This window comes from Chiroxiphia lanceolata, chromosome 10 (genome assembly GCF_009829145.1).
Source record: "Chiroxiphia lanceolata isolate bChiLan1 chromosome 10, bChiLan1.pri, whole genome shotgun sequence".
In the NCBI taxonomy this organism is placed as follows: Eukaryota; Metazoa; Chordata; class Aves; order Passeriformes; family Pipridae; genus Chiroxiphia; species Chiroxiphia lanceolata.
In genome coordinates, this window is record NC_045646.1 from 20,276,066 (window position 1) to 20,297,672 (window position 21,607).

The window sequence follows — 21,607 nt, forward strand, 5'->3', positions numbered from 1 at the left end:
GCTCTATGCTGTACCATTCCACACAGATTTTGTCTTTCATCAACAACAATGGCAAGCAGTAACACTGCTCTAGAGACCTTTCAGCTGCTGATGGCCTCTAAGTAGTGAAAATAAACCAGTGGTTTCTCATTCCCGAGTTACTTTATGTTTTTCAGAGCTGGCTCTCTCCTTCTCTGTGTGCAGTGTAAATAAGTCAAATGGCCTGTTATAACCCACCCCAGAAGGTGAGGGTAACCCAGGTTTCTGTTCACAGATCCCTTGGGGTGGATTAGAACAAAACACCACCAAAGGATAGGTGTTTGTAAATACACATACACACAGAGTTTATTTTGGAACAGTTCGGTTTCAAAGGAAAACAGGTATGTAGCCATTTTGGTTGTTATCATCCATAGTAACAGAGCACTATTACAGCATAAAAATAACCCTTAAGGACTTAGCAATCTTTAAGCCATTAACCATTTCAGTCTCTGATGTGCCCCACCCAGGACTAAAATGAAAATGCACTCAAAAGCGTGTGAAAAAGGAAGATTTCTATTAAAACATTCATATCTTTAATGAAAAATAGACCAAGCTCTACTTACCATAGGTTTCTCTCTTTTTTTTTAATAGGCATATATTGCCAATTGTTAGCACACCATAGCCAGCTATCCTATTTTACAATAACAACTAACAATGACAGTTACAAAAGATTTTATGGCTCTCCTGAAGGAAAAAAATCTTGACACAGCAGTAATGAAAAGTAAAAAAAAAAAAGCCCCTTAGGTCTGCTTTCCACAGAGCTTCATATAAAATATTCTCTGCAGGAAGAACTGAGCTGCAGATAAAGTTTAGGAAGTGCTGTTGGAGCTGAATTGCCTGTGTATGGACAAACCAATTAGTGACAAGCAATAAGTCATCAGGTGCAATTGAAAGGAATATGCAATCTGGCTTTCCCCTTCTCAGGAGGCACTTATCTTCTCATCTAGTGCAGCTATAACTTGAAACTCCTCTGCAGTTGCCATCTGGCATGTAAGTGTGGATCTGGGCCTAAATGAGGAACAATAAAGATGGATGAAGCCTTGATGCTTTGTAAAAGATCCTTCATATTAAATCATACTGAAATCAAGATTTTAAGCGTTACATTTCTGCTTCATTGTTATAATTTCAAAGTTTATATAAAACAGATTAAATAATCTTCTAGCCAAGTCATTAAAAACTAGACTGGTGAGGGCTGAGAGAGAGAGAGAGAGATCCTCTAGCTCACTAAGATAACAGAAACCATAGTTAAAAATGGGTAAAATTTGATATTTTCAGCACAATTAATTTTTATTCTTTAAAGTTCAATACTGCATGTTCTAAAGACGTTTACAAATATGAGCAAAAATATACTTTTTTTTAAATTATAACCATGCTGTGCCTCAATAATCCTTGAGGAGGATGGCAATATCAGGTACCCAGGAAAGGCAGGCATCTGCCCAACATTAAGGGCTGCAGCTGCCCATTTGCCATGGCCTGGTGAAGCTGTACAGCTTGCTAAGAGAAAGGGTACCAGCACCTTGTGTGCACAGGCAGAATTCTCCTGTGGGAACAGTGACACTGCAATGCCTCTCCAGAACACAAACCCCACTACTGACCACGTTGTCCTGGTGTACTAACCATAAGTTCAGCTATGAGAAGGCAAAAACTCCCTCAAACCTGTGGCTATGGCAGCAGGAATTGAAGCCTGGAGTATCTCTGTTATTTAGAGTGGGGAAATGATGCACCTTTACAGCAATTCCTCTCAGAAAAGCAATAATGAAATCCACATATTATGCCCGTTTTTTCCTCCGTTACACAACTCTGTGTTACGGAGAAGCTATTCTAAAAGTTACAGAGCTCCCAAAAAATGACAGCTCTGTTTCACAACAAACCTCCAAGGTGTGAAATTAGTCTTTGTTCTGCGCTGAAAGAACACAAAATCCTCTCCAGATCTTTGTGGAATGGTACTGTGTCAGATATCCCATTTTATGAAAACCCATACTCTTTCTAGCATTAGACTTGCTTGCTTTTCTCTCTGCCCTATCTGTGCGAGAGATCAGTGAGTCCTACGTGGTCAGAAAATTATCAGAACAAACAGGCCACCACGATGCATTTCAATTTTGACTAGGGCTGTATTTTAACTAAAAGTCATTTCATTAAAATCACTCCAATCGTTACAAGGCTGTTCCCAGCACTTTAAACAAAATCTTAATGCCCAAAGTTTGCTGTTCCTCCGATACAAACCTGTGTGAAATTAAAATGGTCTGTTAAGGCTAAGGAGGCAAAGCAGTGAGTTACTGTCATTTCTCAGTAGAGAAGCAAGAGTTTATTTTCAATCTTATTTCATTCTTGGTAAAGAGATGTAAAGTTTATACTGTATTCTCATTATAACCCTTTTTACTACTGCAGTTTCTGCCCTAGGGACTCTGCTGAGGTGTCCCTCCCTCCCACCTGTCGAGCTGTCGAAGGAATTTGCTGCACACAAATATATTAAAGTACCAGTATCTTTTGTCTTGGTCCTCCCTTTCTGAATTAGAACAGACCAGGTAAACAGGAATGGTTTCCTTTTGGTAGTGGTATTACTCTCACTTTCAGCTCAGCAGAACTATTAAATCTTAAACTTCCAATGATATGGAGGCTTTAGGTAGAGGAAAGCTGACATTCAACAAAAATGGTGTTGTGGTTTCCAGTACAATTAATAAAAATACCTGTGGGTAAAATCCTGCAGGTTACAGAAGAACACAGCAACATAATAACATGCATCAACAGAGACCCCAAAGAATTTATGAAGGAAAAGCAAGGTGCCAAATACTTTCATAATATCCACTTGAAAAAAACCCACGTATATTAAAAACTGAATTTTAAATTATCTTACAAAAATTCTCTCAGACTGGATATGTGTTGTTGTTACCTCCAGATACAACCCTGCAAATTTTTTTAATTGTGATTAAAATACCAAACAACCCTAATGTTATGATTTTATCAATCAATAATACCACTCACTGCGCTGGAAAGATAATATGGAATGTCATCTGAAACATTTTGCAAACAAACCAAGCTATTTTAAAGCTGTTTTAAGTGTCACTAAAATTCAAAATACAAGCAAGTGAAGGCAATGACAAAAACAATTGATACATATTGATATAATTTTACAAACAGTGGAGGATTAAGGAGAGAGAGGGGAAAAACCAAAAAAATTAAAATGCACGGGTGACAGACTCTCTAATAACAGAAAGAAAGAAACAAATGAACCAAACATTCCATTCTGTTCACCTGTGACCAAAAAAAAACAAACCAAAACAAAACCTGCTCTTAACATCAGGGAGCCTAAAACAAGTGAGAAAAATTTTATTTATCTCCCTTTCAATGCTTGTATTTGATTTTCTAGATAAGTCTTCCTTGCAGCCAGGTTAAAAAGTTTTATGATTGTTTCTGAGCCCTTTTTAAGTTGGTTTGGTTTTTTTCTCCTTAGCTTTCAGACAAAGCTTTGTATTCTGCCCTGTCTCTACCTCAGCTCATTTATCTTCTGCAGTTTCAGAGGAATCAGCACACTGGAGCCTGCTTGGCTTTGTGTCTGTACTGCATTTTAGCCTTTTGATTTCTACTGCTCACCTCAGTAAGAATGGATTTGCTAATGTTTGCCTTTAGTTCTAATAGCAATCAAACAATTGAAAGATTTCCATTTGCAAGAAGTTAACATTTCCTTGTCCTCCTGTACTTGTAACATTTGATGTAATGTTCAAACCAACCATAACTGCAGCATTTAAGTAATTTAGAGATAAAAGCTTGCGTATTTACTTCATAAATGAAGCTGAGTGAATCAAGCCAAGCCTTCAAGCTAATGCTTTCCAATTCTGTTATGGAGGGGAAAGGTTAATGAACACTTCTCTCATGTTTTGCTTCTCCATCTCGTCCCAATAGAATTTTCTTCAGATCTGAACCACCCATCAGTACAGAGCAGATGCCAAGAACTAAAAGACTTTACCATGCTGCTGTTTTGGCAGATTTTACAATTACAAGGCCTAATCCTACAGCCTCAGTGTGCATAACTTATGTAAGACCCTGGGAGCTTTGGGTCTCAAGCACCACATCCAATGCCAAATTTTCTTACAACGATTGATTCAGAGCATCTGGAACAACTCTGGCTTGGAATTTCATACTCATAGTTTTACACCTTGGCAGGGGTATTCTGACTAATGTTTTGCTTAATACTAACAGAAGAGTAACAGGGCAACATGTTGCTCCAAAGTCACACTGAACTGAACTGAAAGCAGGCCAGAACTGAAAGCCGTGAAAGTAATACTGTGACAAAGGGTAGAAGCCAGTGCAGTGATTACCATTATCTTTAGGTAATTGTCAGAGTGCTACATGATCTTGCAGGGGTAACTTTGTCTTCATTTAATTGCTGGAAGACAGGTTTTAACGAGCTCATCTTTCACAATCACGGTGGAACTTTCTGTGGTCATTTGTTCTTCCTGTGCAGTGTGGTATCGCAGTGCTGCAGCTCCTGTCCACTTCCTTGGCTGATACTCCTCTCATATCTTCTCTTTTACATCACTTGCACTTCAGGCACGATTTGCAATTTCACCCACTTCACATGGGCTCAGAGGAGAACATAGCTTAGGATCAGACCTACTGCTCCATTTGTTTAGCATCAGCAAATTATTTCCAGTTCTAAAAGCACTTTATATATTAAACAGTTTATTAAAACCTAATGTGAAATGGAAACCTTAGGTTTAAAAGCAACAGAAAAGAAGTAATTATTACCACAACTATGATTCAGTTCACAACAAAACTTGTGAAGGACAGAACCTCAGCCAGCACAGAACAGTTCCCACTGAGATCAGTTGAGCCACATTCATTTGTGACAACTCAGCAGCTCATTTCTAGTTTTCAGCTTGATGCACAAGATTTAATCTTTGGATTGGTCATCTTTTTTGTAAATAAAGGACTATGTCTCCTTTTATAGGGAATCTTATTTATTCCCAAAACACCTAACAGTAATTCAAACTCTAGAAAAAGGAAGTTTTAATCCTAGCTACTCCTTTTCAGAGTAAGGCTGGTCAGCCAAAGCAAATGGTCCATTATGCACTAGGATGGCAGCTTCACAAAGTTTTTTTAAATAGACTTTTGTCTCTCAAGAGGAGTTGGGGAATTATTGTTTCTATAACATTGTAGATCCTTTGACAAAAAGGATTATTTATATACGCATTGGTTAATTTCAAAACTGCCAATCTGGCTTGCCATCATTTTATCATCCCATAGAATTTAAAAACTGAGCACCTATAGTCTGGGTTGTTAAATATATGAAAGGGTTTGTGTAGTCTTTTTGTCCCACATTTTTTCTGTTTAAAACAATGACAAACAACACCACTAGCAACAGGATTTCCCTACCATCTCAAGTCACAAGTTGCATTCTAAAATTAAAACTTCATGTGAAGAGGGCAGGACCAAAGAGGGGCAAGGAAATGTCATGGAGAAATACACAGCCACACACAGGTAAACAAGAATTTCAGCACAGCCCACACTGCCGCTCTTATCACCCTGAAGCTGTGGGGACCATCTGCTGGTGTGAGAAATTCAGCATTAGGGAGGAAGTCCCAACCCAAGCCATATATGCTTAAAAGCAGACGCTGTGAGACTTTATACACCTAACTGGATTGGTTTTGTTTAAGCTTGTGCCTTGTCTGGTAAATCTAATTTATGATTTCAGACTTCCTGAGGTTAAACGTCAAAAGTATAAACCCTGCTGCCAGTCTCAATCCAAAGACATGAATGCCAACACCATCCCTTGGCCAGCCCTGAGCAAGGCCAGCCGGAGGCCTGAAGCACAGCTTATGGCCTCTGAGTAAGAGCAAAGCTTTATTGTTTGCATGTGCACTTTACACAGGAAAGCTTAAAAATGCAATCCACGGTCCTATTTACTTTTGACCACAATGTCAGTCGAGAAGAATAGTTGTGCTTCCCTTCGACACCATGAAAAACAGGAGGTTTGGGGTAGATTCTAAACTTGACTGGTGACATTTGGACATCGCAAGACACTGGATTTTATATGCCTAAAATTAAAGAAATAAACTATTTTTAAATTCTCCGGACTTCACTTTTATGCAAAAATCTACTAAACGCACATTTTGTGACATTTCTGTATTTTTCAGAATATCGCACAGCTGCTGAAAAAGGAGGTGACTCTATGAGGCCATCCAACACACCGAGAAACCTGAGCTCCACTACTCCAAGCCTCTGAGAAACCAACTCAGGAACCCTTTTCGTCCTGGAGCCGCAGGGCCCGTCCTTAAAAAACAGGAATAACAGCAGGAAGCCAAAGGTTTGGGACGTCACCTCCAGGTGAATATGGGAGGGGAGTCCCCGTTCCCTGCCGGCGCCGGGGGAGGCCCGGGCGGAGCTGCCGGGGGAAGGCGGGGGAGAGCGGCCCCCCAGCCACGGTAAGGAGGGAAGGAGGGGAGGAGAGACGGAGGAAGGGAGGGAGGGGAGGAGGCGACGTTGGCGGCAGGAGCCGGGTATCGGTGATCGCGGTCGGCTCCGAGCGGGGCGGAGGGAGGGGGGAGCGCGGGCGGGTCGGAGCGCAGCGCGGCGGGGCCGGGTAGGCCTCGCTGTCCCGTGTTGTGCTCTCCCCGGCAATGACACCATAAGCATATATCCAGGAACGTGTGTATATGTATCTCTGTGTGCATATATATTTGTATTTAAAACAGAAAATTAAAGCTTTTTATTTTCTCTCTCCCTCCCCCCCCCCAAGTGCTAGAGTTAAATAGGACAAGAGCATATATGGTTACTTTTCCCTTTTTTTTTTTTTTTTTAAATCTGTGTAATTCATCTTTCTACTCTACTTCACTTTAAGAGGTTGTTTCCCCCCTTGTGCAAGAGCTGTGGTTCAGTTTTATAAGCAGTCCCTGATGTTTGTTTTTAAGCTTTGCAGCACCACAGTTGCTGCTGAAGTCTGCTTCCATTGTGTGGTTCTGGCAGTAAATTACCTTCATGCCTTTCGCTTCAGAAATGCAAATTTTAGGCTTTGGTGTAGCTATGATAAGCTAATTAGTGTTCGGATGATCCGGACTTCGGGAAGTCCAGAGATGTCTTAGGGAGGCACTGAGGATGCAATAGGTGACAGTCCTGTCAGAGGGGAATTTGAGCTGTTTAAGGTTCTGTCTGTTACAGTAATTTAATTAGACAAATTGGATTTCATTGCAGTGATGATTTCTAAGGACTTAATTCATAAAATGTTTCAGTAGCTATTGCTGCATCTGGAGCAGACTAAATTGGCTGGGTGAAGCTGTTAACCCACAGCTGCCTGCCCTGGCCTTAGCAGGTGCCCTGAAGAAGGACTGGCTGCATCTCACCAGCCAGCTTCACAACTGTATTTTCCCCCCCGTGGTGTTGTTTTTAGTGCAACTGCCACTCAAAAAAAAAAAAAATGTGTGGATGTCCCCTCACCAAGTACTGTGCATTTTTTTTAACAATAACTAGAAGAAACTAAGAAATGAGCCTTTTAGGCTCACAAAGTGTAATGGAGAGTTTCAAAGACATAAGAAGTGCTGTCCAGCCCAGAGATCTATCACAGGCTATGGAGAGAGGAGATGCAGTTTAGGGAAACTAACCTGGCCACTTGCTTCACCTTGTGTTCCTTAGGAACACCACACATGGATGTGTCCTCCTAGGGTGCTCTTTTTGCCTGTTGTAAAGTTTGGTATTGCTTTCACTGACTGCCTTCTAGATCTGGTATTGCAGGAAGAAGTGTTTTCAATTTAACCAGTGCTTTCATCATTCTGTAAAACTCAGCTGTAGCCTCCCCCAAGCTCCTCCTCTCCAAACCAGTCTCTGACATTTTTTGCCTCTCCATTCACTTGGTTATTTGAACTGCCCATCCTGAGCTGAGACCAGAACTGCTCGTAGCAGTCAAGGCTTGGTCCTACCCAGGTTTTTGGTAGCACTAAGACAATACCCCATGTGATGGTCTTGGTACCTTTCCTCGTGATGCCCAGCATTTTCTTGGCTTTTTTGTCTGCCACCAAAAAGAGAGGAGGTGCAAAGTTTTGGAGATAGTATGACTATATGGTTATTAGTGTATACTTTAATTATCAGAACAATTTATAAACATTTCAGTGTAGTTGTTTCAGAATCTCATGTCTTTTTCTTTGGATAGATAGAAATCCCCACATGGGTGAGATGTTCTTAAAGAGAGAGCACAACGTTTTGGACAATAGGCAGGGCAGTTCTTTGGTTGTACAAGACAAGTAAAGTTCTAAAGCAATCATTTAATTAAAATAAAAAGATAAGAAGCGATGTGAACTCTTGAGCCTAGGAGCCATTTACTTAAACTGCTTCATTGCTATGCAAAATCCTCAGTCTTACTAGGAAAATTCATATATTAGTGCAAGAAATGCACATGATGCTTTGCATTTTGATGGCTTAAAAATAGAGCTGCAAGTAATTTTCTCACTGGCAAGTAGGCTATGCTTAGGGGCACCTGGATGCTACCAAGGGTGTGCAGGAGGGCACATTGTTTCCAGCAGCAGCCTTATATATTCATTATCAACCTCAATCTTTGAGCTGGGTTTGTTGCCTCCGGCAGTAACCAACAGATGAAGTTTCAGAGGAAAATGAGACCCATCATGCACTTAACAAACTGAGCAGTTCTACATATTGCAGAATTCCTTCTTGCTTGCAGGTGGTCTGGTAAACTTCAAAGCATAGAAAGATAGCTTTCTTAGTCATGATTTTAGCTTTTTGTTTTTAATTCTTTCCTTTGCTAGAAGACCTGCTCCATATGACTGAAGAGCCAGTGAGATGTTCTTTCCTTGACTACATAAATTCTGTCAGGGATTAGTTGCTCCTAACACAGCATGATGGCAAATAGTGATCCCTTTTTTGAAACCCAAAAGTAACTAGTGGGATTATGGATGTCGATGTTTTAACTTTGGTCTTGCTGTTTTTTCTGGAAATCCTGCATTTCCCTCTGGTTGCTATATATGATTATTTTGCATCTGTTCTACAGTAGTGCTTTTAGATGTTTCATTAGTTTGCTACCTTTTAAAGCCAGCTTTATAAAAGCAAATTTTAGTGATTGAAGATGCTTTCATTACTGCTTAAATATCTTCCATTTGTGTGCAAGCTGTACTTCTGAGGTTTGCCTTAGGTTATGCTAAGTGTATCTTGCTAGTTATAAGAAAATTACAATGATGATGATAGACAAAAAAAATCACTTGAGGGGCTTCTCGAAAGGAACTTGAAGTTTTAGCAAGAGACTGTTTTGACAGACAAGTTGGTGTTTTCACTAAATCAGCTGTTTGTTTGCTTAAAAATAACCACCCTGGGGTTTAGTTCTGCATGTATCCTCTCTTTTCTGTAGATCAATGTATTGTTCTTTGTGGGTGATTGACTCATACGTGCAAACAGGAGGATGACTATTGGCTTTACTTAGAGTAGTTCATACGACTGTAGGAGAATAAAAAACTTATTTATTCATGTGATATGGGCACGAGGAGTAGGAAAGGAGCTGAGGGTTAGATGTTGAGTGATCACAGGGGATTACTGGGTAAGTAATTATAAAGCTCATCCTGCAGTAAATACAAGAAGATGCCAGGAGTTGGTTGTGTCCCTGTGACCTTGTGGAAATGCTGCCAAATGTGCAGGGACTGCTGTTGTGTAATGCACGCTGACATCCTGCATTTCCCAGCAAACTGCCTGTGGGAAGCTGGACAAGATGGTCTTTTTTTACTTATTTTCTGCATAGTCTGGGCTGGGGAGGTACCAGCTTTGTAACCAGATGGAACTGCTACAGATCTCTGTGCCTAAATATTGTCAAATGCTCAATGGGCAGTTTCCAAAATGGGGATTATTTCGTTATTTTCCCAGAGATGCAGAGAAAGAATATTAAGAGTGTTATACTTTGTTTTCTGTTTACATGTTTACTGTTTAAGGATAACAGATAATCTAATGACCTCAAAATATTTAGTAAATGCCCATATAGGCGTGTTAAAAACATGGGAGTTTACTGTTGATGTGCATGAATGGTGGTTTCTGAATTCCATGTTGCTGAGTTGTTGCATCCCTTCTTGCTATTCAAGCAAGAGGCAGCCTGTAAGCATGATCATTTGGCAGGATGATTAAGAATATTAATAAAATATAATATTCTTAATATTAAGAATATGAAGAGGAATATATCCTATAGGATACTATCATGGGACCATTGCTGTGGACTTCTCATTGGGTGGACTCTGGGACCAGACCCTCTTGTGCCCCACTGTGTAATTCCAGTTAAAGTTCTAAAGTTGCAACAACTCCACAGGCTTAAAAAATTACATTGTTGACTTGAGCTCACAGGCACTGTTTTCTGTGTATTGTGAACACCATCCTTTTAAAGTTGTGCTAAAGAATATTTCTGCTCATTTTTTTTTGCACTTGAAAATCACTGAAGGCAATACCAGGAGCATTATTAACTAGAGGTTCAATATTTGCACATATTTCAGATTGCTTGAATCCTGTGCTCAATTTATTATTTGTATTTTTCATGCTTTATCCATGTGTACTTTTTATGGTGATTTTTTTTTGTTTAGTTCCTTTCAACTGTAGGTTCTTTGTAGCAATGGAGCAGAAACAGTTGGGAATGGAAATTGAAAACAGAGAACTAGTTGTATTGAGAAGAAAAAAATAAATAAAAGTAAAAGCAACTATAAGTGATGTTTAGGTTGATTTCAGAGATGTCATGGATGAAGAGATTTTGTTGGCTCCTCCCTCCCTGTGAGAGGGAACTTCCCCACAGATACAGCCTGAAATAAAGGAATTGCAAGAGTGAAGTATCTTACTGTGATTTGAAGGATTACAATTTCAGGAGAGGAAGAGACACTTCTGCTCAGGCTGCTTTCTCTGGTTGCCACCAGGGCACTTGGAGTTTGGGCCACAGACATATCACAGTTTTCTGTGAGGTAACTTCTCCAAGGAAAACTTTTTGGTTTGTTGGGAAAATTGCTGCCTGGACAGAGATGAAATAAAAATAGTGAGTACCCCCTCAAATTAAGCAAAAGATCCCTATGCATTGTTAATATTATTTATTATTTTTGTGCTTTGAGGCAATTTCAAAGATACATGTGAAAAAGCAGGGATTATTTTTATAAGGTTGTACAAGCTGCTGCTCCAGTGAAAACTGAAACAAACTATTCTTCTTTGCTGGGGTGACAAGCTTTTTAATGAGTAAATAAAATGTCACCTTAGATTGTACATTTTTAATTTTTTCTCTCACCCAGGTACTTACGTTGATTATTGAAGTGGAAGGTGGGGATACACTGGTAAATATTTGTCACTGTTGCAGAGGATTGATTTTAGTGACAGCACATGCTGGGAACTTACTGACTGGAGTAACTTCTGTTACAGGTGTGGCTCTCATTATTTAGAGTGTGAGAAAATCTGATATCCAGTCATATTTTTAAGGGACATTTGTGTACTGTGGTTTGCTGTGGTTTGGGTCAGCTACTAAAATGCACTTTTTATTTTCTGACTTTGAAGATATGTCTACCAGCCATAATATTCTTATAATGTCATTTGGTGTAACTCAGCTGGACTCAGTGCATCTGCATGAATATATATGAGTTAAAGATGTGGCCCAGTAAGAGAATGGAAATGGGCAGCTTTGAACTTGTTCAAATCTAAATTTCATCTAAATTAATCTAGATTCATCCTCACAGGAGGAGATAACCCTTTAATCCTGTGCTCGGATTTGGTTTTTTATTTCTGTTCTTTGCAGAAATTTTCCCTCAAGGGTGAGTGCCTCAGTGTGCACGGATGTCTTGTTCTCCAGTTTACTAATTTAACAGCTCATGAATCAGCCTGCACTGCTCAGCACTCCATTGTGCTGCTGATAATTAATCAGATATGGCTCTAATTCCTGTCTTTCAGCAGAACTTAGCTGTGGTCATCTGTTACATCATCTATTATTGACATATTGTAGGAATATAGGCAACAGGAAGAGAACTTGCAGGAATTTTCTAATGAAGTTAATAGGGATTTGTCCATCATAAAACCTTTTTTACATGGATTAAATTTGATGGTAACTGCCCTTTTGTGTATTGCCACATGATGTTCCATGTTGCTGAAAGCTTTCCAAGCTGGGAGGTGACTGGCATTTATAGGGAGACACCTGCTTGGCCAGGGCTGTTGGTACAAGTGCCCAGAGCAGGGCACACAGGCTCTGTGTTTAAAGTTTTCTCCTGTGTTTGATTTCTCAAGAGAGCTTAGCTGAAAAATCACTTAACTTTCTTTTTTTTTTTTTTCCCCTCTTATTTTGAGTGGTGTTCTATTGATTTTAAACCTTTAAGTAATTAGTACCAGCCAAGATAGTGGCTGAATCAGAAAGTTTTGTTTGAAATTTTAACTGTTGTACTAGACCTGTTGAATAGGTTTAGGATACACTATAGTGGGGATAGTAGGAATAAAAACACTGCTCTTTTGATTATTTTTTTTAATATATAACTAGATTTTATAAATGGGGGTGTATATATGTATAAAACATCTTATGCAACACAACTTCATTACATGTTTAATATTAGTACATTCTTGATTTGGTTTTTTTGTTTGCTTGTTTTTAGTCTTTTTATTGTTGTTGGCTTGATTTTTGAGTTTCCACTATTGGTGTTGTCTGATTATCATTAAGAATTACGGGTTGAAGTCTTTCCCTGGAGTCTCCAGGGTATGAATGAGTAAGAGCTGCAATCAAACCATCCAACACCTTTGTTTCAGGTGAGAAATAGAGTAGTCTATAGGATTAAAAGAAAAACAGAAGCAATAATTCAGCCAAGATGGCAAATTAAAGATCAGCAATGGGAATATAAACCACCCTTCATCAGAACAGAAGAGAGTTCACAGAGCCAGGGACCAGCACATGGGAGAGCTCCCATTCACATACTAATGTTTTGCTCACTGTTTCAAGGCAAAAAGACAATCAAGATACATTTACAGAACTGCTGATATGGAAACTAAAACTTTGGGGTTGGTTTTTCTGAATAAACAACCTGCAGATTTTGCATGCAGTTCTCAGTGTGAGTTTGTTTGGTGTCCACACAGGGACAGTAAAGCAGAGGAGAGAGAGAAAAGAGGGTGCTGTGAAATGTGCTTCCTGCAGCTGCTACAACTGTAAACCATAAAATTGTTGCTAACTTCCAATGGCTCTGCAGCCAGCAAGTCTTTCCTCCCTGAGTATGATGTGAGATATGAGAAATGAGTGAAGTAAGATAAAAACATTATGAAAGAATCTTTATATGTATATTTAGTACTAAATGTTCAAGTTACAGATAGCACTTATGCTTCAAAGAATTTTCTCTATGAAATTTTGCAAACTGCTAATGTGTCACAAGTGGAAATATTAAAATTTGTTTCAGGGTGCACTGAATGCTGTTCAGAGGTACAGTCCCAAGCTTCAGAACTGTAAATCCTCTGTAAATTAACTGATAGAGTTGGCAGCTACAAAACATCAACTTCACATTGTTGTAACTGTTATTATTAAATTTTTCTAAGTCAGAGAAGTTAGGGCCTGGGAACAGTAAGAGGTAGGCTCTGAGCTACAGTACTTGGTTGTACTGCAGATGGAGAGTAAGATTTGGCTGAACAGAGCTGAACAGAATCCAGGCTGGATTTGGTCTGTTTACCCAAGACTGCTGAAGTTTGGGATGCAAGCATCTTCTGCAGGAAGACAGTTAACATTTGGTGGAGAGGCCTGGAGGCCAGGGAAAGTGAGGAGAATACTGTATGTGTGATATATAGGTGTGAGCATTGTAGAGATTTCAAATCTAGGAAAACAAATTGAATTCACAGACGTGTGTGAGACATACATGTTTTTACCATGCCAGGTATATTCTGGATCAGTTGTAAAAAGTAGCTCCAAGCACAGTGACTAATTTAAACTGATTTCTGCTCCATTTTTACTGAGGTGCCTGACATTTTAACACACAGGACTGATCTGCTGCTACTTCTCTGGTGTTCCATGAATACACACCTCTGAGAATGGTGCTCCTTTTAGATTAGGAAGGATAGACAGGGGCTTCTCTTTGTCAAGTGTCTTCTATTTTAATTTTTTTTTTTCCTTAGGGTGGAGTTTTAATGTTTTGCTGTCAGGATGACGAGCAGGATCCCTGTCATTCTTCTAGCCTGTGGCTCCTTCAACCCCATCACAAACATGCACCTGAGGTTGTTTGAGCTGGCTAGAGATCACCTGCACCAAACAGGTCAGTAAGGTGGGCTGAGGGGCACACCCTCAGGGCTCTGCTGGGAAAAGGAAGGAACATTTTCAGCACTTGCCTGGATAAGCTCTCCGTTTATGTCTGGCTTAATTTTAATTCTCCTTATTGATCATTTAATATGAGGCAGGATAGAATGTTTTGGCAACAAAGGAGAAAGTGGGTAACATCAGGAACTTCAGCAAGAATCAGAAGAGCCACTGAGAGGCATTGAATTCTAAGCTTGATCAGCTCCTTAGTTGCTGAGGGGTTTTTTTGGTTTGTTTGTTTTTTTTCATTTGGCAGCTGAAATTTGCATTTATGTTTCTGGAAGCAGTAGTGAGGGAATTGGAGCTTACTGGAATCTGACAGAAGTTCCTAGGGAGGTGGCTCAGTAGGAACCTGAAGGGCAAATAACAGTAAAAGGAATGTGGCTGTCAAACTGAGGCAGGGAGAGAATCTGGTAACCCACTGATACCCCTGTGCAGGAAATGCAGCAACTGCCTACTCTCTGTATACTGTCAGAGTACCTTGACCCTCATGGGGAAGAATTACAGAGCTGGCTCAGAGAGCAACCTCTACAAGTCTCTGTTGTCCTATAACTTTAATATTATTTTGTTGGTCCTGCAAGACTGGAAATAAAGGGTTAAAAAGAGATTTTAATTGACTTTTCTCCCTGTAATTTTGTAACTGATTCTGCTGCCCAGGTGTGCAAGGAGTAGAAGGGTAATGTGAGACCCATTGGTAATTCTGTTTAAGTAACATTTCATTACCTTGGAAGAAGGATTGAACTGGGAAATGAATTATGGCTGTGTCTGAATCACAGTTCATGGTTTAGTCTGCTTCAGGATGTGTGTAATGAGACTCCACCCCTTACTCAGAGCAGGTTACTTGGTAAAAATCATACTAAAAGTGAAATTGTGAAAAGCTGAAATGGAAATTGTGCATTACATTGCACCTCTCTAATGTCAGTGCTTAGTTCTGGATAGGGTGTGACTTGCCTTTTGACTTCTTAGTTATTGTGTGAAGACTCACGAGTATTAGGGCTTCATGCATTAAAGAAACCCTTCATTTGTGTCTGGGTTGCCTGCAGTGCAGAGCAAGAATCCTGTTACCCATCACAAGTCAAGGTGGCTTTATTTGAAGTATCTGTAAGTGCAGATATATGTGTTTTTATGTCTGGATATACAAATCTCCTGTATGATCTTCTTTCCACTGTGAAGATAGTTTCTCAAGCAGAAGGGGTTGGCAAAGTGCTATAAAAATGACTGATTTGGGATGCCTGTTTGATAGTAGACCCATTCCTACCCAGGAAGTTCATTGGTCATTCTCTCATGGTTTTAATCCTGTTTCCAGTTCTGTGGTTACCCAGGGAAGGAGGGAGAAACTGGAGCTCATTTGCTGAGAAGCCCCAGCTGCAGACTGGGAGCTGGTAGTGGGGCTGGAGAACAGTGGTGATCCATGGCTAGGGTTTGTTTGAGCTGAGGGAGGAGGATGCTGTGTTGCCAGGGATTCCCTCCCCAGAGGGAGCAGTGCACTTGGAAGCTGACACACCCTGAGTGCCTGGGAAGGTGAGAAGCAGGAGTGAGGAATCACCCAGCACAAGGGGCTGTTACCAGGCTGTGAGAACGGCTTCATTTGGTTCTTTTGCAGGAGTTCTTCCTTCCAGATGGGACTGGGATGATGAGCTGTGAAGTGGCTTGGCTGGAGCTCACTGCAGTCACCAGCCCTGGGAGTGTTCAAAAGCTGTGTGGATCTGGCACTGGGGGCACGTTGTAGTGCTGAACTCAGTAGGGCTGTGTTAATGGTTGGGTTCAATGATCTTAGAGGACTTTTCCAGCCTTAATGATTCCGTGACTTCAGAGTCAGGTTTTGCTGTTAGGAATGACATGACTATCCCTGATGTGCATCCTGACTGACAGCTCCAGTAATTCTCTCTGCCAGCTTTTTGTACATCACTTCGGTTTCAAATGCTGCCTAATCTTATTTTTCATACATCCCTATTTCAAGTAGGAAATTTTATTGAGTTTCTGGTATTTTAAGCAGTTTCATTGCCACATGTGAAGTAATTCATTATGGCTCTGATGTATGTTCACTTTCAGTGCAATGGTTTCTGAATTGTTTCCCCTTTGATTTTCCTTCTGTTGAATTCCTTTCACAGGAGACTGAACAAGAAGTAAAAAAAGTCTTGCTTATTGTCTTTTCCTTTTTCATGCTTGGCATGGTATACATGTCATGGGAAGGTAAATTTAGGATGATATCCTTTTGATATTTAATCTGAACAAAGATGTTAGATATCCCTCCCTCCTCCCCAGTTAATTATACCTTATAAATAAAATTAACATTTTAGTTTAAATGGAACCATGACAAATTTGTTTTCCTTGCCTTAGTAGGCTGAGTGTTCTGAGAGGATAATTGTGGCTTTCTTGTGGGTTCAAGGGAAACCACTGCTATTGCTTCAATACAGAATTTTGTCATGTGATTTTAATCTGTGTGTAGTCACACACAGAAGGCTGATAAAGGAAATTAAATAGCCTGGTAATTATCTGTATTTGTAAAAGCAAGTGTGCCAGTCGTTTCAACGAAGAAATGAAAACTTACATTAAGGTAAACTCTTGTTTCAATTTAGACAATTAGAACATTATATTGTAACTTATTTTCCAACACTGTTCACAACTGGTAGCACATTTTACATCATTTTACATTTTGAAATAGCTGCCACTTCCCTCACAAGGGAGAACTGACTCCTCAGCAGAGTGATACTTGTTATTTATGTGTTTGATGTTGTGTACATACTGTGCAGTAAAATTTAAACTGTTCATCAGATGCATTTGGTTAAATCTGAGATGTGTAGGTAGGTTTATGCCCTTAGAACAGGCTTAATGAAGCAAAGAAAATACTTATTCCTGGAGAAACCTTCCAAAACCCAGCGCCAAAAAATTTGCAATCCTGTGTCCTACAATCGTTCACGAGTGCACTGAGTAGAAGTTATCTTGTCTAGTGCTTGAAAGAAAATTAGGGAGAGTCTCTAGAAAGAAACAGGAGTCCAGGGAATTTTCTTTCACTTATGCTTGCAGACTGGATGCACAGGACAGAAACTGTAGATAGGTGATGAGTGCTGTCATCTTGAGTAAAGTGTGTGGGGTTTGAGGGGAGATTTTTTGGTCTTTGGTTTTCAGTGGGTTTGGGTTTTTTTTGGTGTTTAGGTTGGTGGAAGTTCTCTTGGTGTGGTATTGATTTGGATTTTTGTGTGTGTGTTTAGGGCTTTTGATTTGGTGGCTTGGAATTTTTTGGTGGTTTACTCTGGGTATGGTTTTGGAGGGGGTGTTGGGTTTTTCTTAGTTGGCCTTTGGTTTTTTCCCAGTGGATGAGAGATATATGATCTTTAAACTAATGCCCATATCTGCAGGGAGGCAAAACTTTTGGTGTCATGTTTCATTGATGTCAGAGAAGCTTCCAGCAAGTCTAACTCTGCCTTTTACTCAATTATCATGGAAATGCAGAAGAGACTTATGTTTTGTGGGCACTGCTCAGCAGGGAGGAAAGTTTCTAGAAATTTTGCTTATGCTAAAGCAGAACTATTTCATAATACTTACTTAGTAGCATCTTGGAAAAGGAATGAAATCCAGCAGCACTGAGGCACCAAGTGCCATTGCTGCCTGCTCAGGACGGGAAGGAAGGAGGAACAGCAGTGGGGTCATTCCTCTTCTCTGGGGAGGATCACACCAGAAAGCTGCAGAGCTTCCCAGTCTGCTGTGGGTTTCCCTGTGACACTGAGAGAAAAATGAGTCATGGGTCAGAGTTAAATGTATGGAAGTATCTCATTTATTTGGTTTCCTATAGTGGTTATTTACTTTTATTATTTACCTTTTGTATAGTTTCTCACAGTGAATTCCAGACTTACTGCTAGAAGAAGTAAATCTTTAGAAGCCCAACCAAAGTACACATACAATTTTAAATGAAGTTGCCATTTGATAAATTTGCTTTAGTATTAATAAATTAATTCAGCATTACAGTTTGTGCTAGTGTTTGTGACAATTGACAGTGAGTTTTATGATGTAAAACTAAATACCTACTTAATAGTCTATTTTAACATGTTTGAGAGACAGCTTTTGTTTCATTAGTTTTGTTATATTTAGTTTTCTAGCCACTAACAAGTTTTCCTAAACAGTTCTTAGAGAATATAAGTTTGTAGCAAGAGGAAATTTTTTGCTACTTGTGATAGGTATGTTTTGAAAGACAAAGCCACTTAAGGGCCTGAAGGATTTTTACACATACTTAGGACAAGCAATAATAACACACTTCAGGATGAAAAATTCTATTCCAGAGAAATAGAATTTGAAGATAATTCTGGACCAAGAAAGGTTTAAAGCTACCTATAATAATTTATGGGACAGAGAAGAGAATTGCAGTGGACATTAAGAAAAGCCCAAGGGGACAGAATTTAATGATTTTCTCTTTGCATGCTTGCCAGAATTGAGGGCCATATTTGAATAGGTGAACTTTCAAATTACTGAAGAGGACACAAGTTATTGCCAGCCAATAATAAAATGTTTTCCTATGTTTTGACAGCTTGTAATTTTAGGTGGAAGGCTCTCATGGGCATCGTGTTTGCATAGTGTGGGTTACTCAGTTGTGAATCATCTCAAACACTTCCTGTGTTTGACTGTCAGTACTGAAGTACCTTCATTTTTTCCTTCCAGTTGTTTTCATTTCTGCTTTGGAACAAGCTGATATGGCATCAGAAGCTCTTAGCCCATTTATGCAGTTCTAGGCCAGACTGAAGACTGAAATCATTACAACTCACAGGGATAGGACATGATCTCACATGATCTCACAGAAATTTAATTTTTGCACTTAATATATTCATTTAAAATATAAGGGAACAATTTATGTCTGTAGGAACTGAAAAGAAAAAACTGAAATGTGGAAAATAAAATTATTGTTAACCTTTTAATAAGGTTAACATACTAATGACTTCAAACTGTAGCTTCTTTCCCTTTAAATGAGAAGTGACTTCAAACTGTACTTTCTTTCCCTTTAAATAACAACTTGTTATAGTTCTGTATAATATCAGACTACCAGAGAATAATTGTTGTTCATAAATCAAGTGAAATTATTTCCAATTTCAGACCAAGAGATAGACTTAATTATATGCACATCTTTGCATGTTTCTGGAAAGTTTTATCTTACTCTTTCTGTCTGCAATGAGAATGTTTTAAAACAGAGGATGGTTTGAACTGACATTTTAAGAGGATGCAAATCTCACTGAATTTTCATACTATTTTTTAAGTCCAACTCTTGAAAATTTTACCCTATTACATCAAAATAAATGTGAAGTTACTAGATTGTATTTTAGAATATTAAATTGTCACGTGCCAGTATCAGAAATTATGAGTCATGGGGTATTGTTTCCATTATAAATAATGCTGCATTTAAGTTTCTTTGTTAAAACAATTGAATTAGAAAAGAAGATGATTTTTCCCCTTCAGTATCATATTTAGCATAGCTATTTAAAATGCATGTGCTACATCAGAAATAATTTTGTTTCCCTTTTGTTCAGTTGAAACATCCTTTCTCTCCTCTCCATTTCTTGAGGGTTCCAGCTCAGAGTAGTGACTGATGGTTTATCAAAATGAGAGCTACAGTTTTGTTTTCTGATTTGAGGACAGAATTGCAAAATCTAACAAAAAGAGCCTGATGTGTTAATGATTCCATGATGTCACAGGAGTAGAAAAATATGGGCCTATTTTCAAATTTAATTAACATGATCAGCCTGACAGAAAGGGACTTTAGTGGCTGCTAAACTGGTGTTTATAAGTTTCATTTTAGACTCCATTAGCCCCATCTTTGGTCTTGAATCTTCTGATGTGTCTGAATCACATTAATCACAGCTGTAATAATGTGCCATAATTCTTGCTTTAACACAAGAAGGCACAATGATTTTGATAAGCAAGCATCAGATGCTTAAGAACAAAGTAGTATTAGTTAAGTCATCCATTGCTCTGGCTATATCAAAGCTGTAATTACTGGACTATGAAACTTAATCATATCTAACAATTTTGGTACTTTGCAACATAAATTATGAATATTTCTACTTGCTTTAAAATTGTCTGTTCATCCAGCTTTCCTTTATGGATCATATAACAGGATAAACATATTGATAGTAATTGTGAGCAGTTCACAGAGGAACAAAGAAGCTGCATTTTAATTGCTGTTAATGTATTAAAAACAACACCCAAAACAAGTTGTTCATCATGTCTTATAATTTTGTAGTTAACCATGAAAATTAACCTTTGAAGAAGTTGGACTAGATGACCTCCCAAGGTGTTATCCACCCTAAAGTTTCAAGGTTCTGTGAAGAGGACATAATTTTCTTTTTTCTTTTTGTTTTTTTCAAAAGGAAGGTATCAGGTGATTGAGGGCATAATGTCTCCTGTTAATGACAACTACGGAAAGAAAGGCTTGGTTTCAGCAAGGCACAGGATAGCAATGGCCAAACTAGCACTGAAGACATCTGACTGGATTCGAGTTGATCCATGGGAGAGTGAGCAGGAGACATGGACAGAGACAGTCAAAGTATTAAGGTAATTACATTATCTTTTTTTCTGTCTTTATGAAATTGCTGACTGCCAAAAATCTGCTGGTCTTCCAGGTCAGTGCACAGACCTCGCTCCTGTAAAACAGCCAGGCAAAGCAGAGCATGTCTGGTTGTGTTCACTTGCTGTGGAATAAAGTATTGTACCTGTGAGCAATGAAAATTCACATCCCTTTCATTCAGAAGTCAGGATTCCCCACCAGGAGGCTTTCCTTTGCTAGTGCAAAGCAGATGAGCTTTCCCCAAACCTCTGTAATAACCACAGCACTGAACTAATGCCCTTTAAGTAGTTAAATGCATGTGGAAAGCTTCTGCAAAATTCTGGCCACTGAAAGAGTTCTGCTGGAAAAGTTCTTGGCTCTCATGTTGTTTTTCTTGGTTTTAAGTCTTTAAGCAGGTAATAGAGATCATAATCAGAAAGTGAGAGGGTTTACAAACAATTCAATTCTTCAGGAGCATCCCTATTCCAGATTAGCTTTGTTAGCATTGTTGTGCCTCCAGGTTTATCTATTCACACTTCCTTGAAAAGTTTCCTTATTAACTCTAATGGCAAGTTAAACCCAAGCTCATCACTGCTGATGTTTTCTTCAAAATCTCTTTGAGTTTGCTGGGGCTTTGTGCTGGAAGGAAAAATTAAACAATTTGTCCCAAGCCTGTAAACTTGATGCAAGGACCTGGAAACATGCCTTTTCCCATATGGTAATAAGTGCATTATGAGGCAAGGGATGAAAACACGAAGTTCTTGTGCTAAACCGTCTTCTGGAAACACAGGTGCTACAGAAGTCAACAG

The 21,607-nt window shown here is 39.2% G+C and overlaps 1 protein-coding gene across 5 annotated transcripts in view; it reads left to right on the forward strand.

The window, feature by feature from the left end:
• Positions 1 to 6,267: 6,267 nt before the first annotated feature.
• Positions 6,268 to 21,607, forward strand: part of LOC116791762 (retinol-binding protein 1) — a 38,791-nt gene continuing 23,451 nt past the window's right edge. For 2 of the 5 annotated variants that reach the window (XM_032698064.1, XM_032698061.1), the window contains exons 1-4: positions 6,355 to 6,440; positions 12,662 to 12,747; positions 14,092 to 14,228; positions 20,623 to 20,806. In XM_032698064.1, the coding sequence (XP_032553955.1) occupies positions 14,120 to 14,228; positions 20,623 to 20,806 (293 nt within the window). In that variant the 5' untranslated portion in view covers positions 6,355 to 6,440; positions 12,662 to 12,747; positions 14,092 to 14,119. The other 3 variants (XM_032698062.1, XM_032698063.1, XM_032698065.1) reach the window with 3 other exon arrangements.